This window comes from Lithobates pipiens, unplaced genomic scaffold (assembly GCF_037356315.1).
Source record: "Lithobates pipiens isolate NorthernLeopardFrog02 unplaced genomic scaffold, aLitPip1_a1.2 Scaffold_8, whole genome shotgun sequence".
Taxonomy (NCBI): domain Eukaryota; kingdom Metazoa; phylum Chordata; class Amphibia; order Anura; family Ranidae; genus Lithobates; species Lithobates pipiens.
In genome coordinates, this window is record NW_027507903.1 from 290,057,024 (window position 1) to 290,077,054 (window position 20,031).

General features: G+C 41.2%; 1 protein-coding gene across 2 annotated transcripts in view; it reads left to right on the forward strand.

Moving 5' to 3' along the window:
* CDHR2 (cadherin related family member 2) overlaps positions 1-20,031 on the forward strand; it is a 225,239-nt gene that overhangs the window by 182,743 nt on the left and 22,465 nt on the right. For both annotated transcript variants that reach the window (XM_077472404.1, XM_077472405.1), the window contains exons 26-27: positions 18,570-18,647; positions 19,722-19,782. In XM_077472404.1, the coding sequence (XP_077328530.1) occupies positions 18,570-18,647; positions 19,722-19,782 (139 nt within the window). The remainder of the gene's footprint in view (positions 1-18,569; positions 18,648-19,721; positions 19,783-20,031) is intronic.

Consider the following 20,031-nt stretch of genomic DNA (forward strand, 5'->3'; position numbering starts at 1 on the left):
GCAATTTTCAAACACTTTTTTGAAATTTAATGGACAAAAACACACTATATTGCCCAAATGTTTGGTAAAATATAAAAGATGATCATATGCTGAGTACATGGATACCAAACACGGCATGCTTTAAAATTGCGTACAAACGTGCAGCGGCGACAAACTACATACATATTTAAAAGCCTTTAAAGTGGTTGTAAACCCTTGTTTACAACTTTATGTTACAGGTAAGCCTATATTAACCACTTTCCGACCACCTCACGCCGATATACGTTGGCAGAAGGGCACGTACAAGCAAAATGACATACCTGTAGCTCCGTGAGTCCGGTCGCGGATCCCGCGGACTCGATTGCAGTGGGGATACCCGTGATCACCTGACAGAGAGGAAGAACGGGGAGATGCCGTTGTAAATAGCATTTCCTTGTTCTGCCAAGCAACAAGTGACACTAATCTCTGTCCCTGTGATTGCAGCAGAGATCAGTGATCTGTAAAACATAGCCATGCCCCCCACAGTTAGCAACACGCTTAAACCCTACACTGCCACCTAGTGGTTAACCCCTTCACTGCCAGTGTCATTTACACAGGAATCAGTGCATTTGTATAGCACTGATTGCTGTATAAATGACAATGGTCCCAAAAATGTGTCAAAAATGTCCGATGTGTCTGCCATAATGTCACAGTCACAATAAAAATTGCTGATCGCCACCATTTAAAAAAATATATATATATATTAATGTAGCAGCGGGCTCCTGAAGAGCATGCGCTATGTGTTTTTCAAAGTTAAAACTTTAGCCAAGGTACAGTTTGGTTTAGGTCTATTTTTCAAAATTTGACTTCTGTGTTAGTCTGACTGGGTTGTGAGATGTTCAGCCTGGCCACAGGGGGCACTGTCTCTTGTGGCAGGCGTGGAACTATTATCTGGTCAGGCGCTTAAGTTACTCTTTTTCGGAGCCAGGTCAGTGGGAGTGGCCCTCTTGCTGTGCCCTCTGGGAGAGGGTATTTAAGATACGGATGTCACGTGGTTTGGGGTTCCGGTCCAGTATGATGTGCTCACTACTTGGTCCTGGTCCTCCTGACCAGCCCCCAGGAAGGCTATGGCCTGGGGTGCGGATCCACCCGACTTTGATGTCTCGGGGCTGGCTAGCCCGAGACAAGGAAACTAAAGAAGGATTCTGACGCGGTTGGGTGCCATCTCCGGTTCGGGAGAGACCCATTGTACTTCAAGCATTCCAGGGGAGGACTCTTTAGAAGAACACCATGTACGGGTTGGTTTTCTTAACAAGAGCCTGGAAAGGCTGAAGTTCCCGAAAGAATCTGGTCTTGTGGATATCGCCAAGCAGGCCGAAAGATCCAGGTATCCTACAAGTGTTCTACAGCTTAGTTTCCCTACGTGTTCTGCAACAACGTCTGTGACAAAGACTTTGTCCCTGAGTAAGCACCTTGTTGGCTGCTAGGCCTTGTGAGAGAGGGACTGTCCAACCTAAATGTTCATCCAGCTGCGAATGGCTATTCTCTGGATGCAGTCAAAGTGAGCAAGTTCTTTAATGTTTTCTGGACTTTGACATTGAGAGTACCTGAACTACCTTTTCCAACCCTCTGATCCCAAGTTGAAAGACTGTTCAATGGTTTGAGTTTTTGCAAATAAAAACCATTCAAGTGGATCTATTGTCAGTCTCAAGTTACTGGGTCATCTACCACGGGACATCCCCTAGACGTGTCACAAGAAGTTAACGGTAAGCCAAAAAAATAACCAGCAGCTCCTTTGGGGGTTAGTGCTACATTAATAAAAATGCCATAAAACTATCCCCTATTTTGTAAATGATATAACTTTTGTGCAAACCAATCAATAATCGTTTATTGCAATTTTTTTTACCAAAAATATGTAGAAGAATACGTATCGGCCTAAACTGAGGAAAATTTTATTTTTTTCCTATATTTTTGTGGGATATTTATTATAACTTAAGTAAAAAAAGTTGCACTACTAATCGAATAAAGTGATAACAACAGCCAGCATCAACAATCTTAGTGGATTTGTGTAACTGAAAATAGAAATATATATATATCGTGTCCGTCTTGTCAGCGTTTCTGAGGATGAGATGATCCCAATGCTCATTTGACCCACCACTACACCGTGTGTGTGTCCATCCCTTGGGGTAAGCGTACCTTATCTAAATATCATTTGTTGATGGATCGCCATGTATGACGTATGGACGAATATACTTTTTTTGGTGGATCAGCACTCTGAAGAGGCAGCACTTTATATTAGGACTTCACTTTTCATATGGGATTGAGTTTATCTCACACCTGCATTAGAGAAGTCTATGGCAATTGTGGGTCAGACACACCTTTTTTGCTGACACAATATCACCATTTAGATATATATTTGAGGTTTTCACAATATTATTGTTTTTCACTATCCATTTTTGATGCACAGTATGGGTGCTTAAGGTAGGGGTTTGCAGGTGCCCCTCTCTGCTTTGAGCCATTGTTTTTTCAATATTGCATATTTTTATCAGTGTGATGTTTTGTAACTAAACACACTCTTTTTTGTTTGTTCTATGCACACTCTTGTGTTATATATTTATGACATTTGTGAAATAGCACTGCATTATATATATATTGATATTTATTATAGCAAAAAGTAAAAAATAATGTGTTTTTTTCAAAATTGTCGCTCTTTTTTGTTTGTAGCGCAAAAAAAAAAAAATGCAGGGGTGATCAAATACCACCAAAAGAAAGCTCTATTTAAGGGAAAAAAAGGACGTCAATTTTGTTTGGGTCCAACGTCGCACGACTGCGCAATTGTCAGTTAAAGCGATGCAGTGCCGAATCGCAAAAAGTGCTCTGGTCAGGAAGGGGGTAAATTCTTTTCCGAGGCTGAAGTGGTTAAGGCTTACCTGTAGCTTACCTGTAGCTAACAAGGATATATCCTAAACCTGCACGGTTTAGGAGATATCTCTGTATTTGCATGACCCGACGTCATGTGGCACATGCGCACTTAAGACAACTGAAACAATGGCGCTATATGCCGTTGCTTCAGTTGTACTGTGCCGTTCCTGCGTGCGTTCGCGTAGTGACATCATCGCGGCTCCGGCTAATCACAGCGCCGGAGCCGCAATACCCGGAAGTCACTCCGGAACTACATGTCGGCGGTTGGAGGGGAAGACATGGACCTACAACCTCACTTCACAACCTCAACAGCACCCCCTTTCCTCGCTCTGATCAGAACCTCATCATAGTGCCCTTGTCTTCAACCACCTATCCCTCCAAGTAACAATTACCCGTAGAAACCTTCGCCACTTTAATCCTTCTCTTTTCTACTCTGCAATTGACCACCTCTATGACAAAATCACCCCCTGTCCTGCCCTGACCCGGCCACTTCTGTATACAACAGTTCACTCTCATCCACACTGTACTCACATGCTCCTCTCACTACACGAAGCCTCAGGCCTCACCATTACAATGTTGGCAGACTGACAACACTGTAAAACCAAATCCCAGCAGGCATTCACCCTATATAAATCTGCCTTCTTAAAATACAATTCCTCCCTCCATGCTGCCAAACAAGCCTACTTTGTCACTCTCATTAATACTCTGTCATCCAGCCCTCATCATCTCTTCTCTACTTTTAACTCTACTTTCTCCACCACCACCTCAAACAACTCAACTCCTTTGGTTGTTGTGACTGTACTGTTCCCTGGTTCTCATCCTATCTACTCCACCACAACTTTAGCATCACTTACAAATCTACTTCCCCCTTCACCTCTTCTTTTTTCTGTCAGGGTTCCCAAAGGATCTTTCCTTAGACCACTCCTATTCTCGAGCTACACCCCCTTGGGTCAGCTGATAGCATCCCATGGCTTTTAATATTATTTCTACACCGATGACACCCACATCTATCTCTCTACCACTCAGCTCACTCCATTAGTCTCCTCAAGCAACACTAATTTACTAACAGACATATCGGTATGGATGTCATACCACTTCCTTGAACTCAAACTATCCAAAACCGAGCTCATATTTCCTCCCCCACCTGCCCCTTCTCCTGATTTCTCTGCTAAGATCAGTGGTACAACTATCAACCCATCCCCGCATGCCAGGGTGCTAGGTGTAATCCTGAACTCTAATTTTCAGTCCATTATGAATGCTGCTACCAGACTCATCCACCTTACCAACTGTTCAGTGTCTACTACCCCTCTCTGCCAATCCCTCCACTGCTCCTTCGGCTCACCCAACAAATTAAATTCAAAATACTAACAGAAACTCACAAAGCCACCCACAACTCAGCCCCCAGCTACATCACTAACCTAGTCTCAAAAGGCCAATCAATATGTTCCCTTCATTACTCCCAAGACCACCTGCTCTCTAGCTCCTATGTCACCACCTCTCATGCACACCCCCAGGACTTGTTCTGAGCCTTTTCCATCCAATGGCACTCCCTACCCCAGTCTGTCAGACTATCTCCCACTCTGTCCACTTTTAGGCAATCCCTAAAAAAAACTTCTCTTCAGAGAAGCCTATCCTGCCCCCACCTAACAACTGTGCTTTTGTTGTCTTCATTATCTGACCCCCCACAGTTATTACCCTATGTATCACTTGATCCTCCCTTTTAGAATGTAAGCTGTAATGGCAGTATAACCCTTGACCTGAAGATAGCAATGTGCCATTTCTTTAGGCTGGCAGGAGACCATTGAGGAATAATTTATACCCTATTACGGGCACCGGCAGCCACGATGGGGAGGTCAGCATCTCTTATTAGATGTTGAATGCAGGTTAGGAACAGTGACAGGATGAGGCACCTGTCAAGGGGGGAAAGAGTAGATTTCTCTCTTTTTGTCTCTTTTGCCAGCTTCCTGGAACTGTCTCCCACCTGCAGCCAGATATCTGATTTCTGCCCAAATATGTATAAGCCTTATTTTTGTGATCATTCAATTTCTGCAATATAAACAACACTCAAGTATCCATGTGCGTTGAATCCTTCCAGTTCCTGGGTATACTGTTGCAGCCAGGCGCTGGACTATAGAAACATTGAAAAGCAGACATTTCCCCTTTACAATCAGTTTACTTTCACATTCTACCAAGATACTGATGTTATGCTGCGCCATTGTACTCTGGCCATCAGAGAAAGAGCTAAAGCCAAGCCAACCTATTGACTTCTATGCAAAGTACTGAGAATCCTGGGCTCTGCAGTTTGGGATGGCAGCCACATAATTGGACCCATAGACTGCTTGGACTACAGATCTCAATGGACGTGCATCCAACCCATACCGCACTAAAATCCGAAAATTCAAAAACCTGAAAATCTGAAACAACTTACTAACGAATATTAATAACCATTAAATTGTAGGTATTGGAATTTTCTTTCAAATTTGGCTGTTAGTGAATGCAACGAATACAAATTTATCCGAAGATACAAATTATCCAAAATAACAAATGCTGCATCTAAACGAATGGAGCGTAATGAATTAATAATAATAATAAATAATAATAATAATAAAAACGTTTTATTATTATTTATTATTATTATTAATTTCTATTCATTTAGATGTGGCATTTGTTATTTCAAATAATTCGTAACTTTGGATAAATTCGTATTCGTTGCGTTCATAAACAGCCAAATTCAAAAGGAAATTCCAATACCTTTAATTTAATAGTTATTATTGGTTATTATTTTGGATTTTCTAATTTACAGATTTTTTAATTTACAGACTTCCGAATTTTCGAACTTCTGAATTTCTGAATTTCCCAAACTTTCCAAACTTTGAACTTCTGAATTCTTTTAGAATTTAAGAATTTACGAATACCGCATCTAAACGAATGGAACATAACTAATTCAAATTTTTCCCAAGTTCCGAATTTATTCTACATAAAAAAATTTCAATCATGATGACTGACCTGAAAAACGAAGAAATCTTTACTGCAACTATACTGCATGCTTGTTTACTAAAACTGTCGTTAAGTGCATCACTGTTTCTTAACCACTTATGCCCCGGAAGAATTGGCTGCTCAATGACCAGGCCATTTTTTGAGAGACGGCACTGGGTCAAATTTAACTGACAATTGCACGGCCGTGCAACGCTTTACCCAAACAAAATTGATCTCCTTTTTTTCCCACAAATAGAGATTTCTTTCAGTGGTATTTGATCATCTCTGCTCTTTTTATTTTTTGTGCTATAAATAAAAAAGAGCGACAATTTTGAAAAAAAAAACACAATATTTTGTACCTTTTGCTGTAATAAATAGCCCCAATTTTTTGTTAAAAAAGCTAATTTTGTCCTCAATTTAGGCCGATATGTATTCTTCTACATATTTTTGGTAATAAAAATCGCAAAAAGCATATATTGATTGGTTTGCGCAAAAGTTATAGCGTATACAAAATAGAGGATAGATTTATGGCATCTTTATTATTATTTTTTTACTAGTAATGGCGGCGATCTGTGATTTTTATCGATACTGCGACAATATGGGAGGACACATCGGACACTTTTGACACATTTTTGACAATTATACAGCGATCAGTACTATAAAAATGCACTGATTCTGTATAAATGTCACTGGCAGGGAAGGGGTTAATACTATGGGGCAATGAAAGGGTTAACTATATTCACTATGTGTGTGTTCTAACTGTGGGGGAGGGGACTTACTGTAGGAGATGACAGATCGTGGTTCCCAGCTTGTAGGAAGTCACGATCTCTCTCTCCTCTCCTCACAGAACTGGGATGTGTGTGTTTACACACACACACGTCCCTTTTTGTCTCTCGTGCCCACGATCACTCATGGCCTGTGGCCATCACGACTGCCGATCACAAGCATCGGCACCCCCACTGTGCAGCGGGCATGCGTGCCTCCTATCCCCATTAAAGGGACTGACGTATAGCTATGATGGTTTTCGGGATCATTTCGACCTGCTGCAGTAGAATGACAGCGGCTGGTTGGCAACTGGTTAAAGGGCCCCAACAATAGCATGCAGAAGAGCAACATAAAGGACTACCCCCTCCATCAAAAGTCCCTTTTGAGCCTTCTCCTCTTTCTTTCATTTTTATGGACAGTGCACATCCAGTCGGTCTAGGCCTAACATAGTTGCCATTAATGCACTTTGGCAGTTTAGTCTCTTATATTAAGTAAATCAAGCTTTATTACTGCCCACTGCAGCACTTTAGGTGACCTTGCTACTGTTTATGCTGATCTGGGTGGCAAGTGTCAACTTATGCTCAGTCCTTATTATTAATCACTCTATATGCTGAATTGTGTTGTTGCCCTTTTTAATCCATTTTCATGGTTGCCTCTTTACTTACCATATTGGGTGGCAATATATTAAGTTTACCTTTACTAATTGGTTCAGTGCTTGCTTTCTTGGACATTGTAATATTACTAGTTGCCAGATATTACTTTCATTCATACCTATGGTATTGCATGCTTTGTACACTCAACCTAGTGTGCCAGAAGGTCTGATGTTCTTATGTAGGTTGAGGCAAAGAGCAGAGGACCCATCTTAACCAGCAGCTCCTACAAGGGTAGTGCTACACCCATGGGTGTGCACAGCCTATAGAAGCTCAAACACGTGTGTGTGTATATGTATATAAGTGTGTATATATATATATATATATATATATATATATATATATATATATATATATATATATATATATAGGGCTGTGGAAATTAAAGATGAATTCCTTGATTAATCGATTACTTTTTTGATCGATCAAAATTCCTTTGATCCGTACTCGGTACTCACTTCTCCGCCGGCTTTCGGGTCTTCAGGGAGTTCCGTCAGAGATCCAGTGATGTCACGGACATCGACGTCACCGTACTCCTCCCTTCTTCCTCAAGTGCCTCCGTCTAAGGAAGGGAAAGGAGGAGGAGTCCTTTGATGTTGGCGTGCAAAATTATTCAGCCCCCTTGCGTTAATACTTTGTAGAGCCACCTTTTGCTGCGATTACAGCTGCAAGTCGCTTGGGGTATGTCTCTATCAGTTTTGCACATCGAGAGACTGAAATTCTTGCCCATTCTTCCTTGCAAAGCGGCTCGAGCTCAGTGAGGTTGGATGGAGAGCGTTTGTGAACAGCAGTTTTCAGCTCTTTCCACAGATTCTTGATTGGATTCAGGACTTTGACTTGGCCATTCTAACACCTGGATACGTTTATTTGTGAACCATTCCTTTGTAGATTTTGCTGTATGTTTGGGATCATTGTCTTGTTGGAAGATAAATCTCCGTCCCAGTTTCAGGTCTTTTGCAGACTCCAACAGGTTTTCATCCAGAATGGTCCTGTATTTGGCTGCATCCATCTTCCCCTCAATTTTAACCATCTTCCCTGTCCCTGCTGAAGAAAAGCAGGCCCAAACCATGATGCTGCCACCACCATGTTTGACAGTGGGGATGGTGTGTTGAGGGTGATGAGCTGTGTTGCTTTTATGCCAAACATATCGTTTTGCATTGTGGGCAAAAAGTTTGATTTTGGTTTCATCTGACCAGAGCACCTTCTTCCACATGTTTGGTGTGTCTCCCAGGTGGCTTGTGGCTTTAGACAAGACTTTTTATGGAAATCTTTGAGAAATGGCTTTCTTCTTGCCACTCTTCCATAAAGGCCAGATTTGTGCAGTGTACGACTGATTGTTGTCCTATGGACAGACTCTCCCACCTCAGCTGTAGTTCTCTGCAGTTCATCCAGAGTGATCATGGGCCTCTTGGCTGCATCTCTGATCAGTCTTCTCCTTGTCTGAGATGAAAGTTTAGAGGGGCGGCCAGGTCTTGGTAGATTTGCAGTGGTCTGATACTCCTTCCATTTCAAAATGATCGCTTGCACAGTGCTCCTTGGGATGTTTAAAGCTTGGCAAATCTTTTTGTATCCAAATCCGGCTTTAAACTTCTCCACAACAGTATTACGGACCTGCCTGGTGTGTTCCTTGGTCTTCATGATGCTCTCTGCGCTTTCAACAGAACCCTGGGACTATCACAGAGCAGGTGCATTTATACAGAGACTTGATTACACACAGGTGGATTCTATTTATTACCATCAGTCATTTAGGACAACATTGGATCATTCAGAGATCCTCGCTGAACTTCTGGAGTGAGTTTGCTGTACTGAAAGTAAAGGGGCCGAATAATTTTGCACGCACCACTTTTCAGTTTTTTATTTGCTTAAAAAGTTTAAAATATCCAAGAGATTTTGTTCCACTTCACAATTGTGTCCCGCTTGTTGGTGATTCTTCACAAAAAATAAAAATGTTATATCTTTATGTTTGAAGCCTGAAATGTGGCAAAAGGTTGAAAAGTTCAAGGGGGCCGAATACTTTCACAAGGCACTATATATATATATATATATATATATAAAAATATAAATGTGTGGCCCCCAGGACATTGATCTCCCTGCCAACACAGTGAAACCTGTGGCTACGCTGGTTAAGCCTTGCCCACATATCAAGATTAATCTTTTTTAGGGGGCGTGGCTTGCGTGCAGAAGAAGATGGCAGCTTAAGCCTAGAGCTCTCCATAGCCGGCCATTTAACAGCAAAAAACAGGCAGATATTCTCCTCTAAAAACATACCTAAATACTTTGCAGTACTCCTGGGACAGTAGGGGCAATAATGTCTCGCAAAAGAGGACAAGAAAGGGGACCAAAAAAGCTGTCATAATTTACATTTAAACAGAGCGGTGTGCTGATAAAAATCCAAGATGGCGCCGCCGGAGCTGTGAGGAAAAATAATAAAACTCACACAAACCTTTCTGATAGCCATGCACCTGAAATGGATGAGGAATTATCATCCTCATATTCTAATGGCTCCTCTCATCTATCCCCAACATCCCAGGGACCCGCAAAATCGCGGATGAAGGTGGATTCATCTTGTCAGGCAGCATATACTGTGAACACAGCTCTGCATAGTAATAATGCTATGTCCTCATTACAGACATCTATAGCTGCTTTCCCAACATCAGGTCAGCTAGTACTAGATACCACAATGAAAGAAATGCTTGTGTCATTACCAGGGCCGCTGATAGAAATCATGGGGCCCCGTACAGCCTACTTGATGGGGCCCCCTTCAGCTCCACCCTGGCCCCGCCCCTGGTCCCTCCTTCAGCCCCACCCCTGGCCCCACCCATTGCCCCTCCCCAGACCCCGCCTTGAAACAAAGTGTAGGTTTGTCTACAAGTAATATTTGTTTTTCTCCAGCCAGTTATAGGTTTGATTATCCAAAAGAAATACTGTTTTCAGATGAGAACAGACCTCGTTAATATCTATATGTAATACAAACCATTAATGAATAAATAAAATGGTATTTTGAAATTGAATTAGGGATATTAAACAAATGACAAAGGTTGAAAAAAACAACAAAGATAGTTTACTGTAGATAGTTTTCAGGTGTATTGGCAGGGCAGAGGCGGCTCTAGGCTTTGTGGGGCCTTAGGCAAAACTTAGGCATGAGGCCCCACTCACACCCACAATGGGAAAAATAATTCAAGTGATAAATAACTGTATAAGGAGGGTAATTGGACACAGTACAGGGGGGAGCAGGACACAGCACAGGGGAAGGGTAAGCAGGCACAGTACAGGGGGCAGGAGTGTACAGCACAGGGAGGGCAAGTGGGCACAGTACAGGGGGCAAGAGGGTATAGTAAAGGAGGGAGCATGAGGGCACAGCACAGGGGGAGGGTAAGTGGGCACAGTACAGTGGAAGGTAAGTGGGCATAGTACAGGGGGAAGGAGGGTACAGTACAGGGGGAGCAGGAAGGCACAGAACAGGGGGGGGGGAGTGGACAGAGTACGGGGGCAGGAGGGAACAGTACAGGGGGAGCAGGAGGGCACGGCACAGGGGGAGGGTAAGTGGGCACAGTACAGGGGGCAGGAGGGTATAGTAAAGGAGGGAGCAGGAGGGCACAGCACAGGGGGAGAGTAAGTGGGCACAGTACAGTGGAAGGTAAGTGGACATAGTACAGGGGGCAGGAGGGTACAGTACAGGGAGAGCAGGAAGGCACAGAACAGGGGAGGTAAGTGGGAACAGTACAGGGGGCAGGAGGGTACAGAACAGGGGGAGCAGGAAGGTACAGCACAGGAGGGAGGGTAAGTGGGCACAGTACAGGGGGTAGTAGGGCACAGCACAAGGGGAGGGTAAGTGGGCACAGTACAGGGGCAGGATGGGGCAGTACAGGGGGAGCAGGAAGGCGCAGCACAGAGGGGAGGGTAAGTGGGCACAGTACAGGGGGCAGGAGGGCACAGCATAGGGGGAGGGTAAGTGGGCACAGTACAGGGGGTAGGAGGGTACAGTACAGGGGGAGGGTAAGTGGACAATACAGGGGGCAGGAGGGTACAGTACCAGGGGAGCAGGAGGGCACAGAATATGGGGAGGATAAGTGGGCACAGTACAGAGGTCAGGAGGGCACAGCACAGGGGGAGGGTAAGTGGGCACAGTACAGGGGGCAGGAGGGCACAGCACAGGGGGAGGGTAAGTGGGCACAGTACAGGGCGGAGGAGGGCACAGCACAGGTAAGTGGGCACAGGACAAAAGAGTAAGTTAAAGGAGGGAGCTGGAGGACACAGCACAGAGGGAGGATAAGTGGTACAGGGGGAGTGGAAGGAAAGAAAGATACCCATTACATCAGTGTACCCCCCCTAGAGACCCCCCTTATAGCAGCACTCCTTGCCCTCTTTAAGATCCACATCGTTTGTATTGCCTTACCGGCATGAATAAGGTACCGTGAGAGCCGAAGATGGGGGGGCGGAGCTGAGAGGTGGAGCGGGGAGAGAGGCACCGAGCGGAGGAACAGACTGGCCTAGCTAAGAATCCTCCTTGAGTGGAGCGCAGTGCCGGAAGTTCGGGACTTGGTCCGACACTGGCTCCATCCCCTGATGGGTCAGCGGGGCAGACAGGAGAAGTGGGCGGAAGGAGGAGGAGCAGCAGCATTAGCAGCTCTCTCTCCTTTCCTGCTTGTGAGGGGAGGATGGAAGTGTCAGCGCTGGCTCTGAGCAGCTGTCCCTGGCTGTGATCCGGAGCTATCAGTGAGCTCCGATCAATCAGTAAACAACCCGCTATCTCTCCATGTAGCGGTGAGCAGAGTCAGCACTGTGTTGATGGCGGGGGGTGCGGACGGTGATCGGTGGAGGAGAATATTTTTTTTTTCATTAAAAATTGACTTTGCAGTTCAGGTTGCCCGGGCCCCCCCTGCTGGTCAGGCCCGGTACAGCAGGGCCAGTTGTACTGGCCTATCAGCGGCCCTGGTCATTACAATCATCTATTGTATCTAATCTATCCTCCATGATTCATAAATTCTCTCTTGATATGAAACATATGGATGGTAGACTGCAATACGTTGAAAACAAAATGGAGGAATGCACGGAAACAGTGAATGAGCTAGTGGATGCATGTACAGAACAAAAAGATGATTCCATGTGGGTCAAGATGAAATTGTCAGATCTCGAGGACTGCTCACGTCGAAACAGCATTAAAATGAGAGGAATACCAGAGTCAGTTCTACCTATGGACTTATGTAACTATGCAAATACACTATTTTCTACATTATTGCCAGAATTATCGCCAATTGAACTTACAAGCAACCGTATTCATAGAATTCCCAAACCAAAACATCTAGAAGAATCAATTCCCAGAGATGTTGTTCTGCGAATCCATTTCTATCAAGCTAAAGAGCAAATTCTCTCCAAAGTGAGGGAGCTAACTACTCTCTCACCACCATACTCAGATATACAATTATTCGCCGATCTCTCGCAATTTACACTACAAATGAGAAGACAGCTCAAACTGTAACAAAGGCATTATCTAATCATAAGATCACATACAAATGGAGACATCCAGCCACTATCTTGACCACTTACAATGGGAAACATTTTGTCATCTCTACCATTGAAGATGGCATGCAATTACTCCAAACATGGGGTATTATAGTTGATCTTCCACATAACACCCCTGCCTTGAAGGAAAAAACAAATTTGTTCCACTTTGGACAAAAACTTGAACAAAATAGAATTGAATACAAATGAACTACTCCTACCTGTTAACTCATATGCTTTACTGACATATATACGGTCTGGTTTGATGCTCAATACCTTACTACTTGAACTTCACCCCCTATCTTGGTCAGCATTCCTTTTAGTGGATTACTGCTGACTCTTGGAAAATATTTTTTTCTTCTCTCCCTTTTTTTTTTTTCCTCTTGCAATATATATTGCCAAATAACTACTAATAGAGTAATAACTCGTTTTTTCATAGGTTTAAAAAAAAAAATCTACATTGTTGTGTGCATGATTTAATAGTAACTGTGAACTGATCATATAACAAATACTTAGATCTTTAGTTTAAGCGTTATAGAAACTAGAGAATATTCTTTTAGGAATATATAGAATTATAGTAACATCTAATTTTGATATATATTAATATGTCTTTCAAAATATTGTCCATAAATGCAAGGGGCTGTATCACCCAGTGAAACGAATCTCTATGTGGAGGTCTGCCTTATCCTTTAATTGTGATATATTATGTGTTCAAGAGACACATTTTGCCAAAGATGCATCTCCCAAATGTCAAAATAAACATTTTCCTCATATTTTTCAAACAAAATTCTCCAAAAAACAAAGAGGGGTGTTAATAGCTATTAGAGATACTATTACATTTCAATTAGATAATTGTATCACTGACCCTGAAGGTCGCTATTTTTTTTTTATTTGTACAATTAACAATATTCAATACACCCTTGTATCTATTTATGCTCCGAATATGAGGCAAATGCATTTCATAAAAAAACTATAGAGGAGGCGAAGAAAGTTCAAAAATGACATCTCCTGATATGTGGAGATTTCAATTTGATTCCAAAAAATTATATGGATTCTTCTGCTAAGTCCAAACGCTATGCTTCTCCCCTTGATAAGTTCATAACTTCGAACTACTTATTTGATGTGTGGAGATGTGGGCATGCTAATGAAAGGGATTACACATATTTGTCACCACGGCACAATACCTACTCCAGAATTGACTTATTCTTGACAGATAAATGGCTGCTTGACAAGATTTCATCCTCCCATATACATACGGCCATGTGGTCGGATCACGTTCCCATCAGCATGTCTATAACAACCACATCATACCAACCAAATTCATATATATGGAGAGCTCATAACTATATTCTTCAAAATGAAAATTACTCCACAACACTCAAACAACATCTTACTGAATTCTTTACAATTAATTTGACATCTATATCTGACCCAATGATATTATGGAATGCTCATAAAGCTGTTATGAGAGGGGTGTTTATGCAATTAGGTTCTAAAGCTAAAAGAAAGAGAACTCAGAGAATGGATGAACTTACTAAGGAGATAGTAAAAGCTGAGGAACACAATAAAAATGATCCTTCTCCTTTCATTAAAACACAAATTTTCTAGTTACGTAATGAATTAAGAACCCTACTTCTAGAGACACATGAGAAATCCTATAAAAAATTCAGAGCTATCACTTATGCAACAGGGAACAAAGCGGGGAAAACAATGGCATTAGGCATTAAAGGTTATCGATCTAAGACTAAAATCACATTCCTCTACCATCCTCAAACTAATGAAAAATTGCTTAAAGCGGAGGTCCACCCTAAAGTGGACCTTCCGCTCATCGGAACCCTCCCCCCCTCCGGCGCCACAATTGGCACCTTTCAGGGGGGAGGGGGGTGCAGATACCTGTACAGTACAGGTATCTGCACCCACTTCCGGGATAGCTCTCTGCGGAAAGGGGCGTAGATTACGCCCCTTTCCGCAAGTGCCCGCCCCTTTCCGCAAGTGCCCCGCTGCCTGCTGGGAAACACACAGATCCCAGAGGCAGCGGGGACCGTCCTTATTGCACAATGCGACTCGCGCATGCGCAGTAGGGAACCGGGAAATGAAGCCGAAAGGCTCCATTTCCTGATTCCCATACCCAAGATGGCGGCGGCAGCACTCGAGAGACGATCTAGAGATCGGCTTCGGGTGCCGACATCGCGGGCGCGCTGGACAGGTAAGTGTCACTATTTTAAAAGTCAGCAGCTGCAGTATTTGTAGCTGCTGGCTTTTAAAAAAAAAAAAAAACGCGGAGTCCCGGTGGACTCCCGCTTTAAGCCTTCTTCAATAGCTGAAGCATTTAGCTCATATTATTATGATTTATATAACATTAAGAAAGATGGTGATACCCATCAACCTTCTCAGGAGGAGATTGACACCTTTTTTTTAGAGTGTCAATCTTCCATCTATTTCCCCACAACAATTAGAATTTCTCAATTCTCCCTTTACTATCCCTGAAATTCTACAAACTATCCGTATCCTTCCTAACTTGAAATCACCTGGTCCAGATGGCTTTACGGGAGAATATTTAAAAAAATTTCAAAGTACTCTAGCACCTATACTATGTGACATTTAGAATTTAGCAGCCAATTCTTCATCATTTCCCAATGAAATGCTGAATGCTCTTGTTGTAACTCTTCCAAAACCAGATAAGGAACCATCTTCACCTAAAAATTTTAGACCAATTTCCTTACTCAATTTAGATGTTAAAATTTATGCGAAACTTATAGCCAAAAGACTAGATAGTTTGTTACCCCGTCTTATCTATAGAGATCAATCGGGTTTCACCAAAGGAAGACAAGCATTGGATACTACTAGAAGAATGATAAATATAATACACCATGTAGAACTCACCAAATCGCTATCCCTGTTTCTGTCGCTTGACGCTGAAAAAGCGTTTGCTAGAGTTCATTGGGGATACCTGTCATCAGTTCTGACTAAATTTGGCTTAACAGGTCAAATCAACAAAGCAATATTAGCCCTGTACGCTGTCCCCTCAGCTCGAGTGTATACTACGGATTCTTTATCACCTCCATTCCCAATAACAAATGGTACACGACAAGGATGCCCCTTATCCCCCCTAATTTTTAACCTTGTTATCGAACCCCTAGCTGAGAGTATTAGGTCCAACAATTTTTTTTTAGGAGTTACCATTGCTGAACAAGAACATAAAATCAACCTTTTTGCAGATGATGTTGTTCTTATGATTACTGATCCTGTGAAATCCTTACCGGAAATTCAGGAAACACTAAATATGTTCAGCAAAATTTCTTATTACAGGCTTAACGCGAATAAATCTTGTATAATAAACTTGGGGATAGATGAAAATACTACTAAACATCTTAAATTAAAATTCCCTTATACATGGACTGAAAGTACAATTAAATATTTGGGTATTCAATTATCAAATTCATGTAAAACACTGTTCCAATATAATTATATTCCACTTCGTAATGCATTACAAGAAAATCTCACTAAACTAGCATCCCATGAATTTTCATGGATGGGACGTTTGGCAGCATTTAAAATGCTTAACCTTCCACAAATTTTATACTTTTTTAGAACTCTCCCGATTCCAATTCCATTAAAATTTTTCCAATCCCTTCAGACTCTGTTTTCTAGATTCATCTGGCAGGGTAAAAAATCTAGATGTGCTCATTCAAACTTAGTGAAGAAACGTCAAGCTGGAGGAACAGGGTATGTGGATTTTCAAGATTATTATTTAGCCTCAGTTCTCACACAGTCTAAGGAATGGTTTCTATCTCCTCCATCTACAATATAGGGGGAGATGGAAACTGCTAAGGTCCCAGTAAATAATCTATCAATATATATTATTATTATATATTCCTTCCATGGCACTTGGAGCCAAGATACCTTCTTGCATATCCCCAACAATATTAGCAACACTTGAATCCTGGGTTAGATTTCTGCATCTAACTTCCTCAAACCATCTTCCTACCAAAGTCCAAATTCCGCTAAATACTCTACATAATTTCACGAAGACAACCTCATTTACACCATGGATAGAGAAGGGAATTAAATATCTATCTGATCTACTTGATAATGGGGTGATCATACCATTTCCTACACTTCAAAAGAAATTTCAATTGCCAAATTCAGATTTATTCCTCTACATCCGAACTAAGAATTGCATTTCCAATCTCCCATCATGGACCTATAATGTTCCCCAATCGGCTTGGTCCTTCCTTAAGATCCCCATACATCAAAAAAAAGGGATCTCCCTTTTCTATAATCTTCTTCAACAAAAAAGTGTGTTTATAAAGACTACCCCTTTAATTAGATGGGAAGAAGACTTAGGATACACCTATACAGTTGACCAATGGGAAAAAGCTTGTAACACCACATATAAAGCCACATGCTGCTCTACATTATGGGAAGTATCCATTAAATTGACTCAACAATGGTATCTTACTCCTGAGAAAATATTTAAATTCAACGGCACTTTTGACGACAAATGTTGGAGATTGTGCGGAAAAAAAGGTGATATGTTACATACATTTTGGACATGCCCTAAACTTGGGAAGTATTGGGAACAAATCTTTCAAGTTATGTCTGAAATTACCAAAACAGTCATTCCTCCAAATCCCTCACTGGCTCTATTATCCATTGATCTTGATCGATATCCTATCCAGTTTAGAAATGCGTTTACACATATTTTGCTGTCAGCCAGGATCAGTATAATGAGGAACTGGAAAAATCCTGATCCTCCTTCCATAAAAGAAGTGATAGAATCGACTCAAACTCATTACATTTATGAATCAATTCTAGCTCTTCGGCCTCACAAAAAAGAACATACTCATAAAATATGGCAGCCATGGTTAAAATGGGCTAGTCCCCAAAACATTGCACGAGTTCTTTGTTCCTAGATTACTTGAATTAAACAATTACTTACCCCGCTCTAATATTTTAATCTTTGTTTTGTATCTATTAAATGATAGGTTACTATTACTGTCCCGAACACAGTTTAGCACCCATAGGGGTGTTCGGGAATATATTTAGGTTCATTATCTTTGAATTAATTGAATTGGCAGTATATAAATATATGAAGATAATATTTATATTACTTTTGTGTATTGTCTCCACAATGGATGTATTAATAACCTCCCGATCATTACCTTTATTATCCCTATTATAATTTAGATAATTAATATGGTTTTCTTTATATTATATTTTTTATTATTTTTGGATACTATTATCTATGTATCTAAATACTGTAACTGATATGTTATTTAGTCATAATTTCTGTCATTTGTCTTGATAAAAATTTTAACTTTAATAAAAACTATTGATTAAAAGATTAATCTTTTGGTTCCCAAAGCAATACTTTGATACAAATAGATAACTACACATGGTTATTAGATTCATTAGAAATACTGGTTCTCCTTTCAAACTGCTTGAGAAAAGCCAATATTAGTAGAAAGTAGTTTAGGAAAAGGATTTTTTGCTATATCCTGGAGGTATGAATATGTGTATATCTATATATATATATCTTTGGTAACAAAATTTTTGATAGATTAGTGGGTTTGAACATGGAATCTAAATTGGCTTTTTCTAAAAGCGGTCTAGATAAACTCTCTCTGATGCAGAGTGCTTTGTAATAATCTACTTCTGCTATTGATAGGTCTTAAAGTTCATATAACCTTCACTTTTGATTCCAGTCTACAGTATTGTTCTACATATACGTACACTTTAAAACAATTGTAAGCTCAGAGTGTTCTCTTACCAATTCTTGATTCTCTCCATTAGAGCCAATGAACGAAGTATCCTCTCAGTATACTGTCTGTTCACCAATGGGACTGCCATAGCACCAGATGAACTCAGCAGGTCAGTATTAAAGTGCATAGCATAAAAAAATTATATTAATTAATATTATTAAGTCTGGGACCTTGTGTTTAGTGTTTGTGTTACATTTGTAAGATATTAAGTATTACAAGATATGCCATCTTGTAATACCCAGGTCTCATAAAAACAAAAAAACATACGGTTCTTAATATGTCATATTCGGTGTAATTTTTATTTTAGTAGTACCTTTTCATGCACCAAACACATTAGTTTATCATCATCCAATACTAATAGCTTTGACCAATTCAGATGGTGTAACAGATACTGTAAGAGATAATTTCAGAACACCAAAACTAAGCAGAATTAATTATTGTTAACAAATTCCCTGCATAGCAGAGCAGTGGTAAACCCAGATGTATTGTCAGAGTATGTATGGCAATTGGATGTTATTTTGCTTACAAATATATATGCCTACCAGTCCTCATATCTTCAGTTTTTCCTTTATAGTTCTGTCCCTGTTTTGTATGGCACTGTGATGATTTGCTGCACTGTCGGGTACCCATTAAGAATAAATCTTCCAAGTGGGGACACAGGCAATAAAAAGTTGACAATGTTTTTACCATTATACGTCATTATTCCAAATAAAAAAGAACGTTTTGGTTTCAGTTAGGCATTAAAGCGACCCTGCCACTATCCCTAAAGTACTCGATGACAGGCACCCTGCAATATAATTGGCTGAATACTTATTTGGTGGCTGGCATAGTAAATCTTTACTTGATTTAGAAATTCCTGGTGCCACTACTATTTGACACTTTTGGGGGGGCAGAGTTTGAGGAACAGATAATGTGTCTCCTGACACTGCTATTGGGCACTTTGGAGTGTGGTGGTTAGCTTGTCCTTTGCTGCCACCCCAAAATGTTAGATAGCAGTGGTGCCTGGGTGTTCTTGAAGCGAGCGAAAATATTCCTTGCCACCTTCTGGACAGGTAGGTACTAAGCCTATTCTTTTATGGGGTGGCTGCCATTGAGTACTTTTAGGATAGCAACAAGGTTGGTGTTTCTAGTGCAATAATATGCATTATGTGTCACACTTAGAATTACCTTTTTTTCCCCCCAGAATTATACAAGGTAATGAAGAAGTTCTGCGTACCCTACTGGCATATGGCCTCACTCTCATTGTAAGTAGTTCACATCTTAAAAACCCATTCAGTTAACTTTGTTTTATTCCCCAGTGCGATATTGAGCACATGCAGTAAGCTTTCTCATGAGGTTGCTTGGGGTTTCTTGAGCTGTGGCCGATTAACCTCCCATCTGGTGGCGCCTGTATAATTCTAGGTCCAACAATGATCTTTTTAGCTGTCTGTAAGGATGACACTTTGCCACCATTATAAGGGGGGATTCTTCTCACTTACTGCCCTTGTAAGGGC